This window comes from Hoplias malabaricus, chromosome 4 (assembly GCF_029633855.1).
Source record: "Hoplias malabaricus isolate fHopMal1 chromosome 4, fHopMal1.hap1, whole genome shotgun sequence".
Lineage (NCBI taxonomy): Eukaryota > Metazoa > Chordata > Actinopteri > Characiformes > Erythrinidae > Hoplias > Hoplias malabaricus.
The window spans coordinates 53,005,935-53,021,563 of NC_089803.1; the positions used below are offsets into that span (position 1 = coordinate 53,005,935).

Here is a 15,629-nt window from a genome sequence, read left to right on the forward strand (position 1 = left end):
AATCTGGTCATTAATTAAACCCTTCATCAGAAAGACATACTTAAATAAAATTTTGAAGAAAGAACACACACCTGGAACACTGCAGTTTCAATGCAGAATTGTTCAGCCAGTTGATTAGCATACAAAAGCACCACACCGTCATGTTAACAAGTTTAAAAACATGATTTCCACTGTAGGGGCGTGGTAGTTAACATTTATCACATATGGTCACTGTGTTTCTAACACGGCCACAAGAGGGAGGCATTCAATTGACCATGTCATAATGTGGCTTCATACAGTGCAGAACATGTTATGTAACTACATCAAACAGATAAACTAAACTTAAGCTGATCCTAGAACCTAGAATCCAGTCCCTAATGGTATAAATCTGGGTTTGTAAACGTTGGTATTACGGGGACAATGCGCATGCGCAGTGGTCAATTAAGAGTTGCCCCTCTCTGAAGTTCAGCTCACTCTCACCCCTCTACAGTCAACTACAGAAGCATGAAGGACACACGGGGAAATGGAGAGGATTTGAAGAGGCGAGCCGGTTAAAATAAAGGGATTTGTACCGATTCAGACGGATTTACAGCTTCTTTCAGTCGAGAAAAAGAGCGGTAAGTCATTTCCTGTGACTGAAAAGGGCTAAAAGGACTCATGAAGTTGTAATAAACTCTGGTATAACGGCAACAAAACAACTTTTCAGTGTTTGGGACAACTAAAGTCATTCATTTAGCTGCATAGAAATTGAAGTAATGGACATATAGCTAGCTGTAATATTATTTATGTATGGAATAACGCTGTAATTTTCAACATTTTTTTTCAGTCGACCCCTTAACCTTGCTCTGGGGGATATTTCACAAAATTGGCAAGATGATTTAACTTAAGCCCAGAATAAAGCAACTTCCATTTGAGTAATTATAGATTTGAGCTTTGTTGCTGAAAATATCCAGTTAACAAATCCTGCTCTCTGAAATTCCCCACACCTGTCCGTCGTTAGTCGTAAACCGCTGTTTCAGGCGGAGTCTGTTTATCTATCGCTAAGTTTGTTGGCGTTTAGCAGCGCTACGCTCGTCCAGTCCCGCAAACGTCTCTATATTTATACGAGCGCGGGCTTTAACTGTGTAATGTACAGTTTGCCTAAACTATCGTTTAAGCCGTGTCATCCACAACAACTCGTTCATATTTCAGTTAAAAAAAATCAGAGAATATAAAGTTATGTCAGTGTGGATATTTGCTCGAAGACGTAGCGATAATATGCGTGAAATAACCCCTCATTGCCAAGGTTGAGTATTTACACTTTAAAACTGCAGTGTCCCATAGTGATGTGTCGGTCGCGAACGAACCGGTTCAAAGAGCCGGCTCTTGTAAGTGAACGATGAGAGCCGGTTCCAGTCTAAGACCGAGCCATTTTTTTTCTAAGGCTTGTCATTCAACCAATCAGAGAACAACAAGCAAGTTCCAACCCTCCAACCCTCCGAGCTGAGACACTTGGTTTTCCTGAATGCCAATCTGCCTTCCAAAAAATAGTTGAAGAAAATCTTAAATCAGTTAAATATTTGTTTACAGTTGTGGTTGTTTTAATCACTACCGTTGAATGCTGCTGTTTTGCACTTTGCAGAGTATTTGTTTATTTTATTACCCAGAAATGGATGATTATTTAATTTAATAATGTATTTTGTAATACCTACCTTTTGGGTTCCATTGGCTGTATTTCAGAGTTTACAAGTGATTTTTATTAAGGTGTTTAAATAAAAATCCAGTTATTTATACAATTGAATGTGTGAGTGCAATCAGTGAGTTATTACAAGACAGCCATAAATTGGCCATTGGAACACTATTTATTATTTTTAATATTGAACAATAATATTTTGCGCATATAGTCATGTAAAATGTAGGTAATATTGTTCTGTACCAGTGGAAATAAGTGGTAAAACAAAGAGCCATTTAGGAGCCGAAAGAGCCGGCTCTTTATGAAGAGCCGAGCCAAAAGAGCCGGCTCCCCAAAAAGAGCCGAAATTCCCATCACTAGTGTCCCAAAGACTGTCCCAGACCTGCAAATTCAGCCTGCCAAGTTTTCTGACGTCATAAATTAGGATGCAATCTCTAACTTGTGCTTTTAAGCTTTAAGCATACTTTTGGGGTTAAGTGAATAAGCAGGTGTGGCTTAATTGTATATTCATATATTTAAGTAAACTGAATGAAAGCAAAACTGCCAGAGTAGTATTTAACTATTTAAAACGTTAGAGGATATATTTTGGGGCTAAACATCTAAACATGCATTTGGATGAAAAGAGAGAGGTTTTTAGTGGTTCAGTTTCTTTTGTTGTTATGTTTGATACTGATGTAGACTGATGGTCATTTACCAAGTTTAGGCTTATAGACAGAGTAGTATCACTTCAGTCATTCAAGAGCCCATATATTTTAATACATTTTTAGAACGTTCAAAGTACCATGCTATTAATTTGGACACTACTTAATCACGTTTTCCTAATTTGCAAAATTTTGCTTATAACTCTAAACTGAAAACTACTAAATCCACTTTCAAAAAAGGATATAAATGTTAAAAAATATCCTGAGATTGTTAAAAACACAGAATTGTTAAATTTCTTGTTGAGAATTATAAGGACTAAATTATACTAAACCAGAATCATGCTTCTGTTGTTGTTTGCAGAGTTTGTATCTATTTATCTATGTGTCTGTGGGACAAACAAATCAAATTGATCATGAGAACACTTGGGTCCATTAGAGCTAGCTTGAGGTTTAAGTAGGCCACAACATGGGCAAACAAGCCTCAATTTATAGGTAACAAGTTTTCCATCTTCAGCCTTTGAAGAAGTGAATAAAGGTTTTCCCTTCTAAACTTTTCATATTTTCATGTCATACACAATGTATTTAAGTCATCAGAAACTTTCCGCAAAATTCTAAGGGGAAATTAAATCTCCCAAGTCCACATGCATTGGTTATAGTGCCCTCCAGCAACATTTTTTTTTTTTTTTTTAATGAAGATTCAGATGCTTACATTGAAGTTTGTTTTGGTGTCCCACCGTGCATGAGAAAGAACTTCTATTTTTCATCTCACATTCCTTATCCAAAAGGAACAAAGTTCACATGACTTGGAGATTCACTCCCTAGACAGTGCAGTCAATGAAGCTCACTGTTGTTCCCAGATATGAGGCTAATTTGCCAGTCTCCAGCGCAACAGAGCAGCATGTTAGCCTTATGAGCAGTGATTGCATGTTTCACATAAATAGCTTGAGCAGTGCTTGAAGATGAATCAAGTTAATATCAGAATCACAATTTGAAGGGGAATTTGCAATGTTGTTATTGAGAAAATTGTGACCTAATTACACTGCGTTTGTGTTTTTTTTTTTTTTTTTTTTTTTTTTGTTTTTTTTTTAATCACAATTTAAGGAGGGCACTAAAACGAAAGGTGTGTTGTTATAAAAAGACACATATAGATTAAATGATGGCAGAAGAAATAAACATATCACTGGGGGGGGGGGGGGCAGTAACTTGAAAACATTAAATCCAGTAAAACAATAGGATTTAATTTATTCACTTAATCCACATAAACAAACCTGGTTCAGGGAAATATAGGAACATGAAAATCAAACATAAAAACAAACTGGGACACGGACAGTGACCAACAGAAGAACAAACCACAAGGCTCTCAACATTTAAACACTAGAATATAATATGAAGCACATATGAGTTAAGTTTCTAGTCAATGACAGAACATGACCCCTTGTGATAAGTTAGATCAGAAACAAGAATACCCCCACAACTTTGTACACGGTCGACAAAACAGCTAAAAATAGAGATTTTTTTTCTTGCCTCCAACAGCATAGGGGTGTCTCCTGAATGCACTTTGTAAATCAGGAATGAAGGGAAATACGGATGCCAGTGACACTGAGTTACTGTAACCTAGTGTCATTTTCTGTCACATCCTCCAAATACTTCTGAGAGTTCAGTATAGCCCATACTAAGATGTTCTGTAACAGAATATTTTGTGGCTTAACTGTTAGCATCTTGACCAATCTTTCATGTTACAAACAGGTGATCTGTGTTTATTGTGATTGTTTTCATCATTAATTAATATTGGCCTTTTAAGAGTGTTTTCTAATATGTTAACATGAATATGAAAAGTCAAACACAGTCATTGCAGATTATTTCTGCCTCATCTTGTGAATGGGTGTATATGGTTTGTCATTTATGAATTGTGTAGAATCACATGTAAAGTGCAGTCAGACAAAAGACCATTGTAAGACCTATACAGTGACTTGCATTTTAATGTTCATGGCACACTTGGCATAGCAAATGAAGAGTGTAGTACAACCATAATAGGAAATACAGAGATGTGAACAGTGACTTGAATATCTTGGTTGGCCAGATTTGGCCAGTCTTGTCCCATTTGACCACTGTGTCTGTTCAGGCTCATCAGTCTTCTAAGATGTTTGTTGTTCTTCTGCTGGTCTTCTGGGAAAGGATGTATGCAGCTTGTTCTTTCTACATGTGACTGGAGAACAAAGGAGAGGCTGTGCTCTGTGTTGTGTTGGGTGCAGTCTGAAGTGTGTCTGTGTTGAGGTGGATGTTTCATGCCATTTGCTTTCTCATGTTTCTCAGCTACCACCTTTGAACTGGAGTGTGTTTCCAAAATGATGAAGGCAAGCTGCTTTTAGGTGCCCACATTTTGAACAGTTTGTTTAACCTCCTATGAAAAACATGAAACAAAATGGCAGGCTTAGAGTAGGCTACACTTTTGTGTGTGTTTTTAAAGTACAAGAGCATGTTGAGTTTGTTACAGTTTGCCTGCTCAGCTTCTTTTTTGCACTAAGCCACATGTCCACATTTTTTGAAATATTGATTCTGGTGTTAGATCTTCAGAGGTCTTCTTTACAGAAACATCATGTAAAATTTTGAAATTTAAAGTTGTGGTGATTTACTGACCTTTAATAGGGAGAATAGAGCCTCTGTCATTGCTATCATGAGACCAATCCACTATGTAGTATTTGTAGAATGTGAAGAAAAGTGTCTTTTTTTATTATTATTATTATTATTGTTTGGTTGGTTGGTTTTATTTGAATTGTATTTTGTGTAATGTTTAATTCAGTATTCAAACATTCTCCCCATTCTCCCACCCTTTTTAATGGTAAATGCTGTATAGGATTAAAAATGACAATTATTTTATAAAAAGAAAGATAAGTTAAGTTTTTATACACATAGGTTAATACCTATGTTATGCTAGCATTGAAATCACCAACTAAAATTCAAACATTGTGTATGATATTGTTTTCAAGAACAGAATAAAATTTTGAAACTGTTTCATTTTTAAGGTTATTTTATTGTTGAGTAAAATGACAATTGTCATTCCCCTGCGCTTTTGTAATTATGGTAATGTTTGTTATGTAGACACACCAAAAAAAAAGTACATTTTATTTTAACATGCTAATTTAAAAGTAACTCTTCCTTGGGCTTTGTATCTTTTTTTTTTTTGTGCATTTCCTTTTCTCAGTATTTCCCCCTTGTAATTTCTGTGAAACCACAAGATCAACACATCCAGACACCGTGGCAGCTGGAATTCCAAACTAGGAATCTCCCATACAGTGCTGATGATTAGCGGAGATGGAAACTCAAGTTTGGGCTATTTCCGTACAGTAGATCATGTGTGGCACAGCTGCAGCTTTGTGTAACGTATAGATCAGGAACGTGCACGTATGGGCTGCATATGTATGTGTAAATTTGGAATGAGATGCAGGCTGTGTAATGGCAGGGGCAGTGGATTGTTTTCCTTTTAAAACCACTCTCCCTCCCCCTCTATCTCCACATCTGGCCAACGTCAGTCTATGTAAATAAACTGAAATGACTTCTACCTTTGTGCTCTAGGCACTGAGCCAAATGTGGCAGCTCATCCATTTCTCTTTGAGTTAGAAATCCTTTGAGGAGGTGCTGCGGTATTGTTATTTTACTTCTATTGAGTTTAAAATGAATGGATTTTTGGAGTGGAATAAAAAAACGAAGGCTGGGTCATTGAGGACTGAGTGCTATCTATGTTTAGATAAAGTGCAGGGGCCTAATGGTGGAGTATGTGTGATTGTAAGGTATGTGAGCAGGAGTACATCTGGAGGAGGTTTTCAAGAATCTCAGGGGGAGGGGGGAACTCTTACTATTAGCAGAGCAGGTCAAATGGGTCATGGAGTAACTGGTGCATGGTACTGACCTCAGTCAGGCTGATCACATCTGTGTGGAAATCCGTCTGCAATGTCAAATCCTGGGTCTTTTAAATTGTGAAACTACAGTGGCCTTTAACATGGAACCAAAAGATTAAATGAGAATCAGAATTTGAGAATGGAATATTCAATTAAAACAAGAAAAAAATAAGGTTGGGGGGGGGTGTCTGGTTTTCCTGCAAAACCACTTTTTTTATCAGCATTTTCAATCCTGCTGTGACAGTTGGTTCTACTGTTGTTGATGGGCATTTTGTTTTTAAACTGCTGTATTCCTGAATTTTTTAAAGCTGCAGCATGGTTTTGTGTATTGTGTTTTTTAAGTTGCTAATAGTAAATCATTTTTGTGGTTTCTCCCTGTAGTAGAATCTGATGAATTTCAAGACAGAAGCTTTCTGTCTTGATCCAGCCACTTGAATTCTTTCTTTCTTTTGCCTTCCCTTTCTGATTAGTAATGTTTAGTCATCAATATCTGGTTCCTTTGTCTGTCGCTGGCAGTTAAGTCATAGTTTAATAACCCAGCCATCGTTTAACATAATACTTAGTCTTGATAATATCAATAAAATATGGTTAAATGTCACATTTTAGTTTTTTGGGACTCTAAACAGGTTCTGGGTTTTGAGTGAGGCTTAAAAGAAGTTATTTTGCTTAGGGTGGTGGTTATCCAACTGATCTTTAGTGCCCCATCATGCTCTGCATTTCATGGCCAGAATGTGAAATATTGTGACCATAGGCACAGGGCAGTAATCAGTGTTGCTTCTCACCTTTTAACCGCTTTATCACTGATTCAGTAATGTATTTTTGATATATTGAAATGTGCATAAATGTAATACTAGATTTCTGTCCCTTTCGTGCAGCTCCCCCCTCACACACACACCCTCTGGAAAGGTGCTTGTAGGAATGTGATTAATGTCCTGCACTTTCATCACTGGAAAGTTTTGTTCAAGTCTTTGTTGAGAGCCAGAAATCACTCAACACACTTGGGAAGCTTTTCTTTCTTTTGAATAATTTTCCATCCTAGTTTTTCTTGGCCAGCCAAAAGGCTTCTTGGACAGCTGAAAAGTTACTAATAGCATTCCACTGTCCCATTTCAGAGTATCCTACAGCATGAATGCCTTAAATAACAAAGTTGAATAGGTATCTCATTGAACTTTCAGATAAAAAATAAATAAATAAAATAAGTAGAGTAAAATGGCACTGCTCTAAACCACTCCCTGCTAGGCGTTTTCATTCGACTTGATGTTGTCAAAACAGAATGAGGCTACTCAGTTTCAAAAATGTGCTTGTACTAGTTGGAAAAAAGTGCCAAGTTCAGGGTTTCCCTCAAGGATGTGCTGCTGCAGGCAGCTGACCAAATAAAACTTGGCCCCAGGGAACGTGAGAAATGAAGGCAAGCCACAGTGTTTGGTGCAGGAGGGCTCTCCACCCAAACCAGCTTTTCAGCAGGTAGTTTTTAGCCTAGATGTTGAGCAACAGGGCACAGATTATAAATGCCAGTTATATTTATTTAGTGAGATGTGTTATTAGTGCTTTTTTAATGTGCAGTGTATAGAGGTCATATTTGGACCACCCAGTATGTTGAATGGTTTTTCTTGGGGTCGAACTGCCAAAATAGACCCAGCCAGGGCTTTGTTAGTGAATTCTAATTTTCAAATTTTATTATAAATCTTTTCAATATTTTTTTTTACTGTCATTAGAGCTTTTGTGATTCTGTAGGGCAAATTTTGCTTTCAAACTTTTTTTACACTCATTGTACCGTACTAGTTTTCCACAATTAATTTTAAAATACATTTTTGGACGGCAGTTTCATTTTATCCTTCTTATAATTTAAAGACTCTCAAACACTTTACTGATGGATCATTATTTTTTTAGTGTTCCCACCATCACTGCTATGATTACATCAGTATACCTAAGCCTAACAACGGTCTTGTGTAGTGGTATGGCAACTTTTTATTTATAATAGTTCGACCAGAGGCAGATGCATGGATCCCCCGTGAGTCTTGGTCCTGTGTCTTTTATTACTGGATTTCTGTAGACTTTCTTTGCAACAGCACAAGGTTTATAAAGTACTGTATAAATACATTTGATTTGATGTTGAGGTCTGCTCTTGGGTGGCCAGTTTATTTATCAGATAGCTGTAGCAGCTCTCAAGAGTGAAGAGTAAAGCATGAGTTGTTTCTATGTTATAGTACATTGTAAATTACTAGGCACTCTTGGTAATCTGCAGTGAAGTCTAGTTTTCTCTATATATTGGGTAAGCTCCTGTTTTTACTCTTAATTTTCCTTGACTGATTGTACCTGCTAATGGACATTTTATAAATGATAAAATGTCGCCTGCACAGTACAGTGTGTTTTGTATTTTAATTTATAAACAAATGCATGGAAATGTCTATAATAAATGATTTATTGTAAGATAGACAAGTATAAGAATACAATATCTGCATTTTTTTTTTGTTTTTTTAATGAATTATATAATCATTTGAGTACTTGAGAAAGCTCCTAACGTACTCTAGTCTCTTAGATACTGTCTGTTGATCAGTGGAGTCGCATGAGTGGCTGTATTTTGGAGAGAAAATGAAGCGTGTCACAGTGCTTGCCCCCAGCATTTGCTGGGGAGCAGACACACAAAGCACTGTGTGTTAGATGTTGAGATTGTCTTTAGCTTTCCCGCTCAGTCTGTGAAGTCAAATGCTTTAATTCAGAACCTTCTACCTTTAGCATTTCAGTGCATAATTGAGGCCATGAAGAATGCCGGAAGTGACATTCACCAATGCTCTCTGCATGACCCGCACCATTGTAATCAGTTTTCACAGTAAAGCCTGGCATTGAATTTCATCAACAGTGAAGAAGAGGGGTGGCGGTGGACTGTGCAGGCAGACCGTGTTATTGCCATTTTAAAAATTATGTTAGAAAACCAATAAATACAAACACTGAACCTCTTCGGATTGTGTGATGTGTTTAATAACAAATTTGTTATTTTTGCACACCAATTCTTTTTGGTTTCCAAACTTCTTAAACAAGAATATTCTTAAACAAGAATATTTCTTCAAAAATCACAAGAAAATGCATTGTAGTCTTATGTCTAAGGCTAGCATATAGGGAAGGATTTATAGAGGGGATGCTATAAGACTGGTCTAGTAACTTTTTTTTGTTAACCATTTTAAATGCTTTATGAACTGGAAAATATAAACAGAAATAGTCCTGATTATAATTTAAGTATTGTGAATGTCTTCAGATATTGTCACTTTGCCATATCACACACCCCTGCCTTAAAATAAAAACAAACAACCAAAAAAATTGGCTTTGAATGAATAGTGGGAATTCTTAAAATAGCATTATAGCTTATCAGGCTTAATTCAGCTAGTCATAATGGGTTCCTCTTTTACTTCAAAAATGAGCAAACCCAGTTAGCAAACAAATCCCTCATCTCTTGCCACAAGTCTAAAGCCACATTGGCAATGTATTTGATTGCTGTTGCATTATCTCGAAATTGATTTCTTACATACTTGTTTTTCTTTTTATGAGTGAGCTGTATTTATGCAGCTTGTGTCCCACAGTGCAGGTTTAGAATAATAATTACAGGATGTTTGGATATCTGATCCGTCAGACTGGGTTAGGAAGCAGCAGGCTTCCGTGGAGTAACAAGCCTGTGGGGTTAGGAGGCCAGGAATCCCACCTCCAAGTTTTTTTTTTTGTTTTTTTTTTTGGGAGGTCTGAATTCCAATCATTCCAGCAAACAGGCAGGACTGTCCTGGGAGAGGAGTCCCATTCCACAGACGAGTCCTATCTCATTTTGTGATGTGTGATTGAAGTTCCTCAGTTTAGGTCAAATGTTAAGTTTTTGGAGGAGCAGAAATATTTGGTTGGTTTATTATTTGTTGTCGTTTACTCCTTCTCATATTAATGGACCATGTTAGGACATCTGTGATGTAGCACAAAATATATAATCCAGAGAGTATGATATATATTTTTAGTTAAAAAAAAAAAAGCCTAATAACTAAATCAGAAAAATATTTTTATTATGTCTGGAATACTCCACACATTCATGATGTAATCTCTACTCAGTGCTAATGTCTTTGCCATACGCAGGTTTCAAGATGATGTCTGACGCCAGTGAGATGTTGGCTGCAGCCTTGGAGCAGATGGATGGAATCATTGCAGGTAGGTTATACTGCTAAAGTAATAACAAAGACATTGTTACAGTTTTTACTGTCATAAATACACTATACCCTTATTAGTGAATTCTTCTGTTTAAACTGCACTCATTGTGTATACATAGATTTAATTTGTGCACAAACAGCTTGGAAAATATTTGTAGAAATGCATGGAATTAAGTAGGTTGCTCTGGGGAATTTAGTTGTTCATGAATTTATGCTCAGAGGCAAGCATAGTGCATCGAGAGTCATGTAAAGATCTGGTATTGGAATGTGGAGCAGTGGAACTGCAGTGTATGGAATTATGAGACCTTGGGATAAGTTGGAGTGTACCTTCCTTCCTTTGCTCTTATTCAGAGTAGGCTTTAGATATTGGATAATGGCTGTGGGGATTTGATTGCATTCAGCCACTAGATAATTAGTGAGGTCAGGTAATGCTGCTGGATGGTTAGTTTTTAATCAATCCAACTTATCCCAAATGTATTGAATGGAGTTCTGTCATTCCAAAGAACACCATTTTACTTCTCCATCCCCCCCTTGCTGAGTGGCCTTTATATTGCTCTAATCTGACCACTTTAGACTTGTAGTTTAATAGCTGGTGTACCGATTACTTCCAAGGCCTCGGGTGAATAAAACCAAGCACCTAACCATGCGGACTGCTTCTACAAATATTTTTGCGAAAGAACGGTTAGCTCTAAAGCTCTCTGTGAATTCCAGTGTGTTACTGATATAGGATGCCACCTGTGCAACCAGTCCAGTTGTGAAGTTTCCTCACTACTAAATATTCCACAGTCAACTGCCAGTGGCATTATACCAAAATTGGAAGTGATTGGGAACAACAGCAACTCGGCCAGGAAGTGGTAGGCCATGTACTATAACAGTGCACTGTCAGTGGTGTGCAGAGGTCACCAAGTGTGCAAAGGAAGTCGCCAACTTTCTGCAGAGTCAATCAACTTCAGACCTCCAAACTTCATGTGGACTTCAGATTAGTTCAAGAACAGTGCGTAGAGAGCCTCATGGAATGGGTGTCCACGACTGAGCCGCTGCATCTAAGCCTTACAACACCAAGTGCAATTCAAAGTGTTGCATGCAGTGGTGAAAAACACACTGCCACTGGACCCTAGAGCAATGAATACGTGTTCTCTGGAGTGATGAATCATGATTCTTGCAGTCCATTGTGAGTTTGATGGGGGAATTATGGTGTGGCGTTGTTTTTCAGGAGCTGGATACTTAGTTCCAGTAAAAGGAACTTAATACTTCAGCATAAGAAGAGATTTTGCACAATTTCATGTGCAACTGCACAATTTCAAACAATTTTACACAATTTCAACTTTGTGGGAACAGTTTGGGGATGACCCCTACTTGTTTGAACATGTCTGCGCATCAGTGCACAAAGCAGCATCCATAATGACATGGATGAGCGAATTTGGTGTGGAAGAACTTGACTGGCCGGCACTTAGTCCTTACCTCAACCCTATAGAAAACCTTTGGGATGAATTAGAGCGGAAATTGCAGGCCAGGCCTACTCCTTCAATATCAATGTCCGACTTCACAAATGCACTTCTGGAAGAATTGTCAAAAATTCCCATTAACACACTCCTCTCTTAAACCATATGGATTAAGAATGGGATGTCACTCAATTTCATGTGTGTGATACTTTTGGCAATATAGTATGTCCATTAAGAATTATTGATATGAATTTTATCATGACAGACCATTCGGGGATTTGAATAAAAGTAATTGATTAGAGTACAAAGTATTGTAGTGTTATGCAAAGTAAACATTCTTCATCCAGCTGTCTCACTGAGTACTTCGTGTGCTGTAAAGAACAGCTTCAGATCAGAGGAAAGCCTTTCAAATCACATCTCGCTTCGAAGGCAACTGAGACGACACACTCCCCCCAGTGGTTTCGTATGAAAGACTACTTGCCCAGGTTTTATGGTCGACTCTGAGACATTATGTAGATTTTTCCACTGGCTCAGCACTGAAGGAGTATAATGCTTATTCGCTCTGCCTCCACAATACTGTCCATCTCTGGGAACATCACTGAGAATGCAGCAAGATTTAAAAAAAAAAGTAGTATTTGCTGCATGAGTTAGAGCTTTGCAGAGCTTATGCTTTTCCACTGACTCCTGTAATTGCAGAGCTGAATGTGCCAATGTGTAAATCATCTGACCTTAATGGCCATAGTGGTCATAGAAGTGCTCCGTCCTGCTTTTTGGAATATTGGCTTGATTTGTGTCAGCATCTACTTCTATGTCTTTTTAAAACTAATATATATATATATATATATATATATATATATAAGCAATTGTCAATCAATAAAAGTAGCAAAAAAATAGCCATGGATGAAGGTAACCTGACATATTTATTGGTAATGTGCTCCAGGTATATGACTGACACACACACACAAAGTATTTTCCACTGCTAGTTTGTTTGTTTGTTTACATTTAATAGTTCATATTAGAGTATGAATTCTAATATATGGTATTAGAGTATTGTGAATGTGTCTGTGTTGCCCTGTGAAGGACTGGCGTCCCCTCCAGGGTGTATTCCCGCCTTGCGCCCAATGATTCCAGGTAGGCTCTGGACCCCCCGCGACCCTAAATTGGATAAGCGGTTACAGATAATGGATGGATGGATGGTATTAGAGTATTTTAGTTTTATGTACTTTTACTGGGGTTTCTATGGTTGTATGAAATTCACATTACATGCCGAGTTGTAGGTTTTGTTTCTAAATTTCTATTGAAGTTGTACCTGTTTTTGTTTAACCTGCTAGGCTCAAAGGCCATGGATTTCTCCAATGGGCTGTTTGGCTGTCAGTCACCGACTTCTCCGTTCCTGGGAAGCCTGAGGGCCTTGCACCTGCTCGAAGACCTTCGGGGGGCACTGGACCTGATGGACACAGAGGAGCGTGACAGTCTACGCAGCCAAATGCCAGAAACCACTGCTGTGGCATTAGTGGACTGGCTGCAGGGCAGGCTAGTGAGTGTCAGCAAGAGTTTTAATCTGTGTCAAACCTAAACTGAAGGGTATAGTGTTTCACATGGTCATAGTCATACATCAAGCAAATTGTTATTATCCTGAAGGAAACATTAAAGATAGCCTAAACAGCTTGGTTAATTTAATTTCAGTAATAAAGCTGACAGTTTGGTGTAAGGGCTCTGTATGGTATTAAGTCTGCCTCTCCTTTTGGTGTGACACATACTTTACTACAACTTGGTCTGTCCATAGCTGCCACATATTAAGGAGAGAATACCTTACAGAGACCAATAACAGCAATACAGAAAATAGAGAAACCTTTTACAGCAAATATCTTTCTCTTTACCAGATGTTTACTTTTTTTTGGAAATTTTAAGGTTTTTGTATCGCAGTTTCTATTCCCAAACCCTTTAAGTGTTAGTGTTAATCAAATACAGTCTGATTAACACAGCCACATGCATGTTCATTTAAGTTTCCCCTGAACTGTCTTTTGCTGCTATGGTACATGTAAATAGTGATTTTTTGGGAGGAATTATGTTTAGTTATCTTAGCTATATATCTTATATTGTAGCAATTATATTGCATATGGTACCATCACATTTGCAGTGTATCCACTGGAAACCACTGTGTGGTTAACCACATGTGCTTAACACAAAGGATTTACGTTTTTGTATGCCCTTTACATTCACTAGTTGCTATTTATATTGTGTCAGTTTAAAATATTAGAGTTTGTGATTGTTCTTCAGATTTACACATAAACACACATTCAGAAAGCTCTTATACTTTAAGGCATGAGCTCCAAAGTCCCTCAAGGTGTTCTGTGGTATGTGGCACCATGACGTTAAAAGCAGATTCTTTAAGCTCTATGAGGTGGGGCCTCCATCCATCTTTGTCAGCAATTTGTGCTATAGTAGCTCTTCTGTGGGGTGGGACAAGCGGGGCTTCCTTTGACCAGTTTTGCTAGGTACAAACCATGGCATATGGGAACACACTACAAAACCTTTATGTTAAACATGCTTAAACCAAAACAATACGACATGTCGACTTGCTCTTGTCAAAGTTGTTCAGACCCTTGTTGCTTCCAACACCTCACCTTCAAGAACTAACTATACAGATGCTGCCTAATATGTCCCACCACTTGACAGGTGGCATTAACTTCACCTGTCAGTGATTTTAATCTTGTGGCCGATCAAATGAACACCTTCACAGTTCTATTGTTGGGGTGAAATGCTTGCATGTATAAAATGGTCTTGCTCCTTCACAGGGCTAACCCTAACACAATTTTTTAGAAGCCTACAAGAACATCAGACTACTTGTACAAGGTTTACAGGTTTACCCTCTTAGCTTCCAATTTCTTTTACATTTGCAGTTTCTGCACACTCTGTTCCTCTTTTGCCCTTTTGGCTAATCTAGTCCCTGATTACTCAGACCCAGACAGAAAATGTTGGTTTAGAACTTGTAATTCTAAGTGTATGTTATGGTGTGTTGTATTTTTTAAATTAGAATGTTCACTGTTTACACGTCTGTCATGACTTGCACAAAACATCACAGATTTTACTTCAGAGATCAGCCTTATATTTTTATTTTTATTTTTAATTTAGTTGTTTATTTATTTCTAAATTATCCATTGTTTGTAAGCTTGCAGCATTTACAGTTTTCTTTATCTTTCTGCACTTGAGAAAGATGGAAGTCTTTTATATATATTCAGCTGGTTTCCCAGACAAGGATTAAGATCAATCCTGGACTATGTCCCCTCTTCAGTGGAAAATCACAATTCAAAATGATATTTAGTCCAGGACTAGGCTTAAACCCTGCCTGGGAAACCACCTGTAATTTTTCCTAATAATTTCAATTTGATAACTTGGTATGGCAAAAACGTTAGTATGTTAAGACATCATCTTAATATTGCATCAAAAGCTTTTTGGAATTTTTTCTTAAGTAATCTAAATGCTGTACTTTTTAAGCATGTATGATAATGACTGTGCTCAAATCTTGACATGTTTTCTAAATGTGATCACCGTTGTCCATTTGCTGAGCATTCAATCATTTTGACCCATGTTTAGACTTAAACAATGTCTGGGCTGCTTTCAGTGCATTTGTTGACACATAGCATAATTTGAGTTCAGTGTATTTTTGGAAAAACATTCTCTTAGTCTCATGCTGCATGTGGTAAAGAATTATGGTCTTATTAAGGAATGTGTGTCTTGGCCTGCTCCATCCACTTTCAAGCATAATTTGATTTAGGTCAGGAACACTTTTACACATCCTGACCTGTGTGTGACCTGGC

General features: G+C 37.6%; 1 protein-coding gene across 2 annotated transcripts in view; it reads left to right on the forward strand.

Annotated features, from left to right (window-relative positions):
* Positions 1-444: 444 nt before the first annotated feature.
* Positions 445-15,629, forward strand: part of ppfibp1a (PPFIA binding protein 1a) — a 36,337-nt gene continuing 21,152 nt past the window's right edge. For both annotated transcript variants that reach the window (XM_066666926.1, XM_066666927.1), the window contains exons 1-3: positions 445-596; positions 10,296-10,367; positions 13,140-13,345. In XM_066666926.1, the coding sequence (XP_066523023.1) occupies positions 10,304-10,367; positions 13,140-13,345 (270 nt within the window). In that variant the 5' untranslated portion in view covers positions 445-596; positions 10,296-10,303. The remainder of the gene's footprint in view (positions 597-10,295; positions 10,368-13,139; positions 13,346-15,629) is intronic.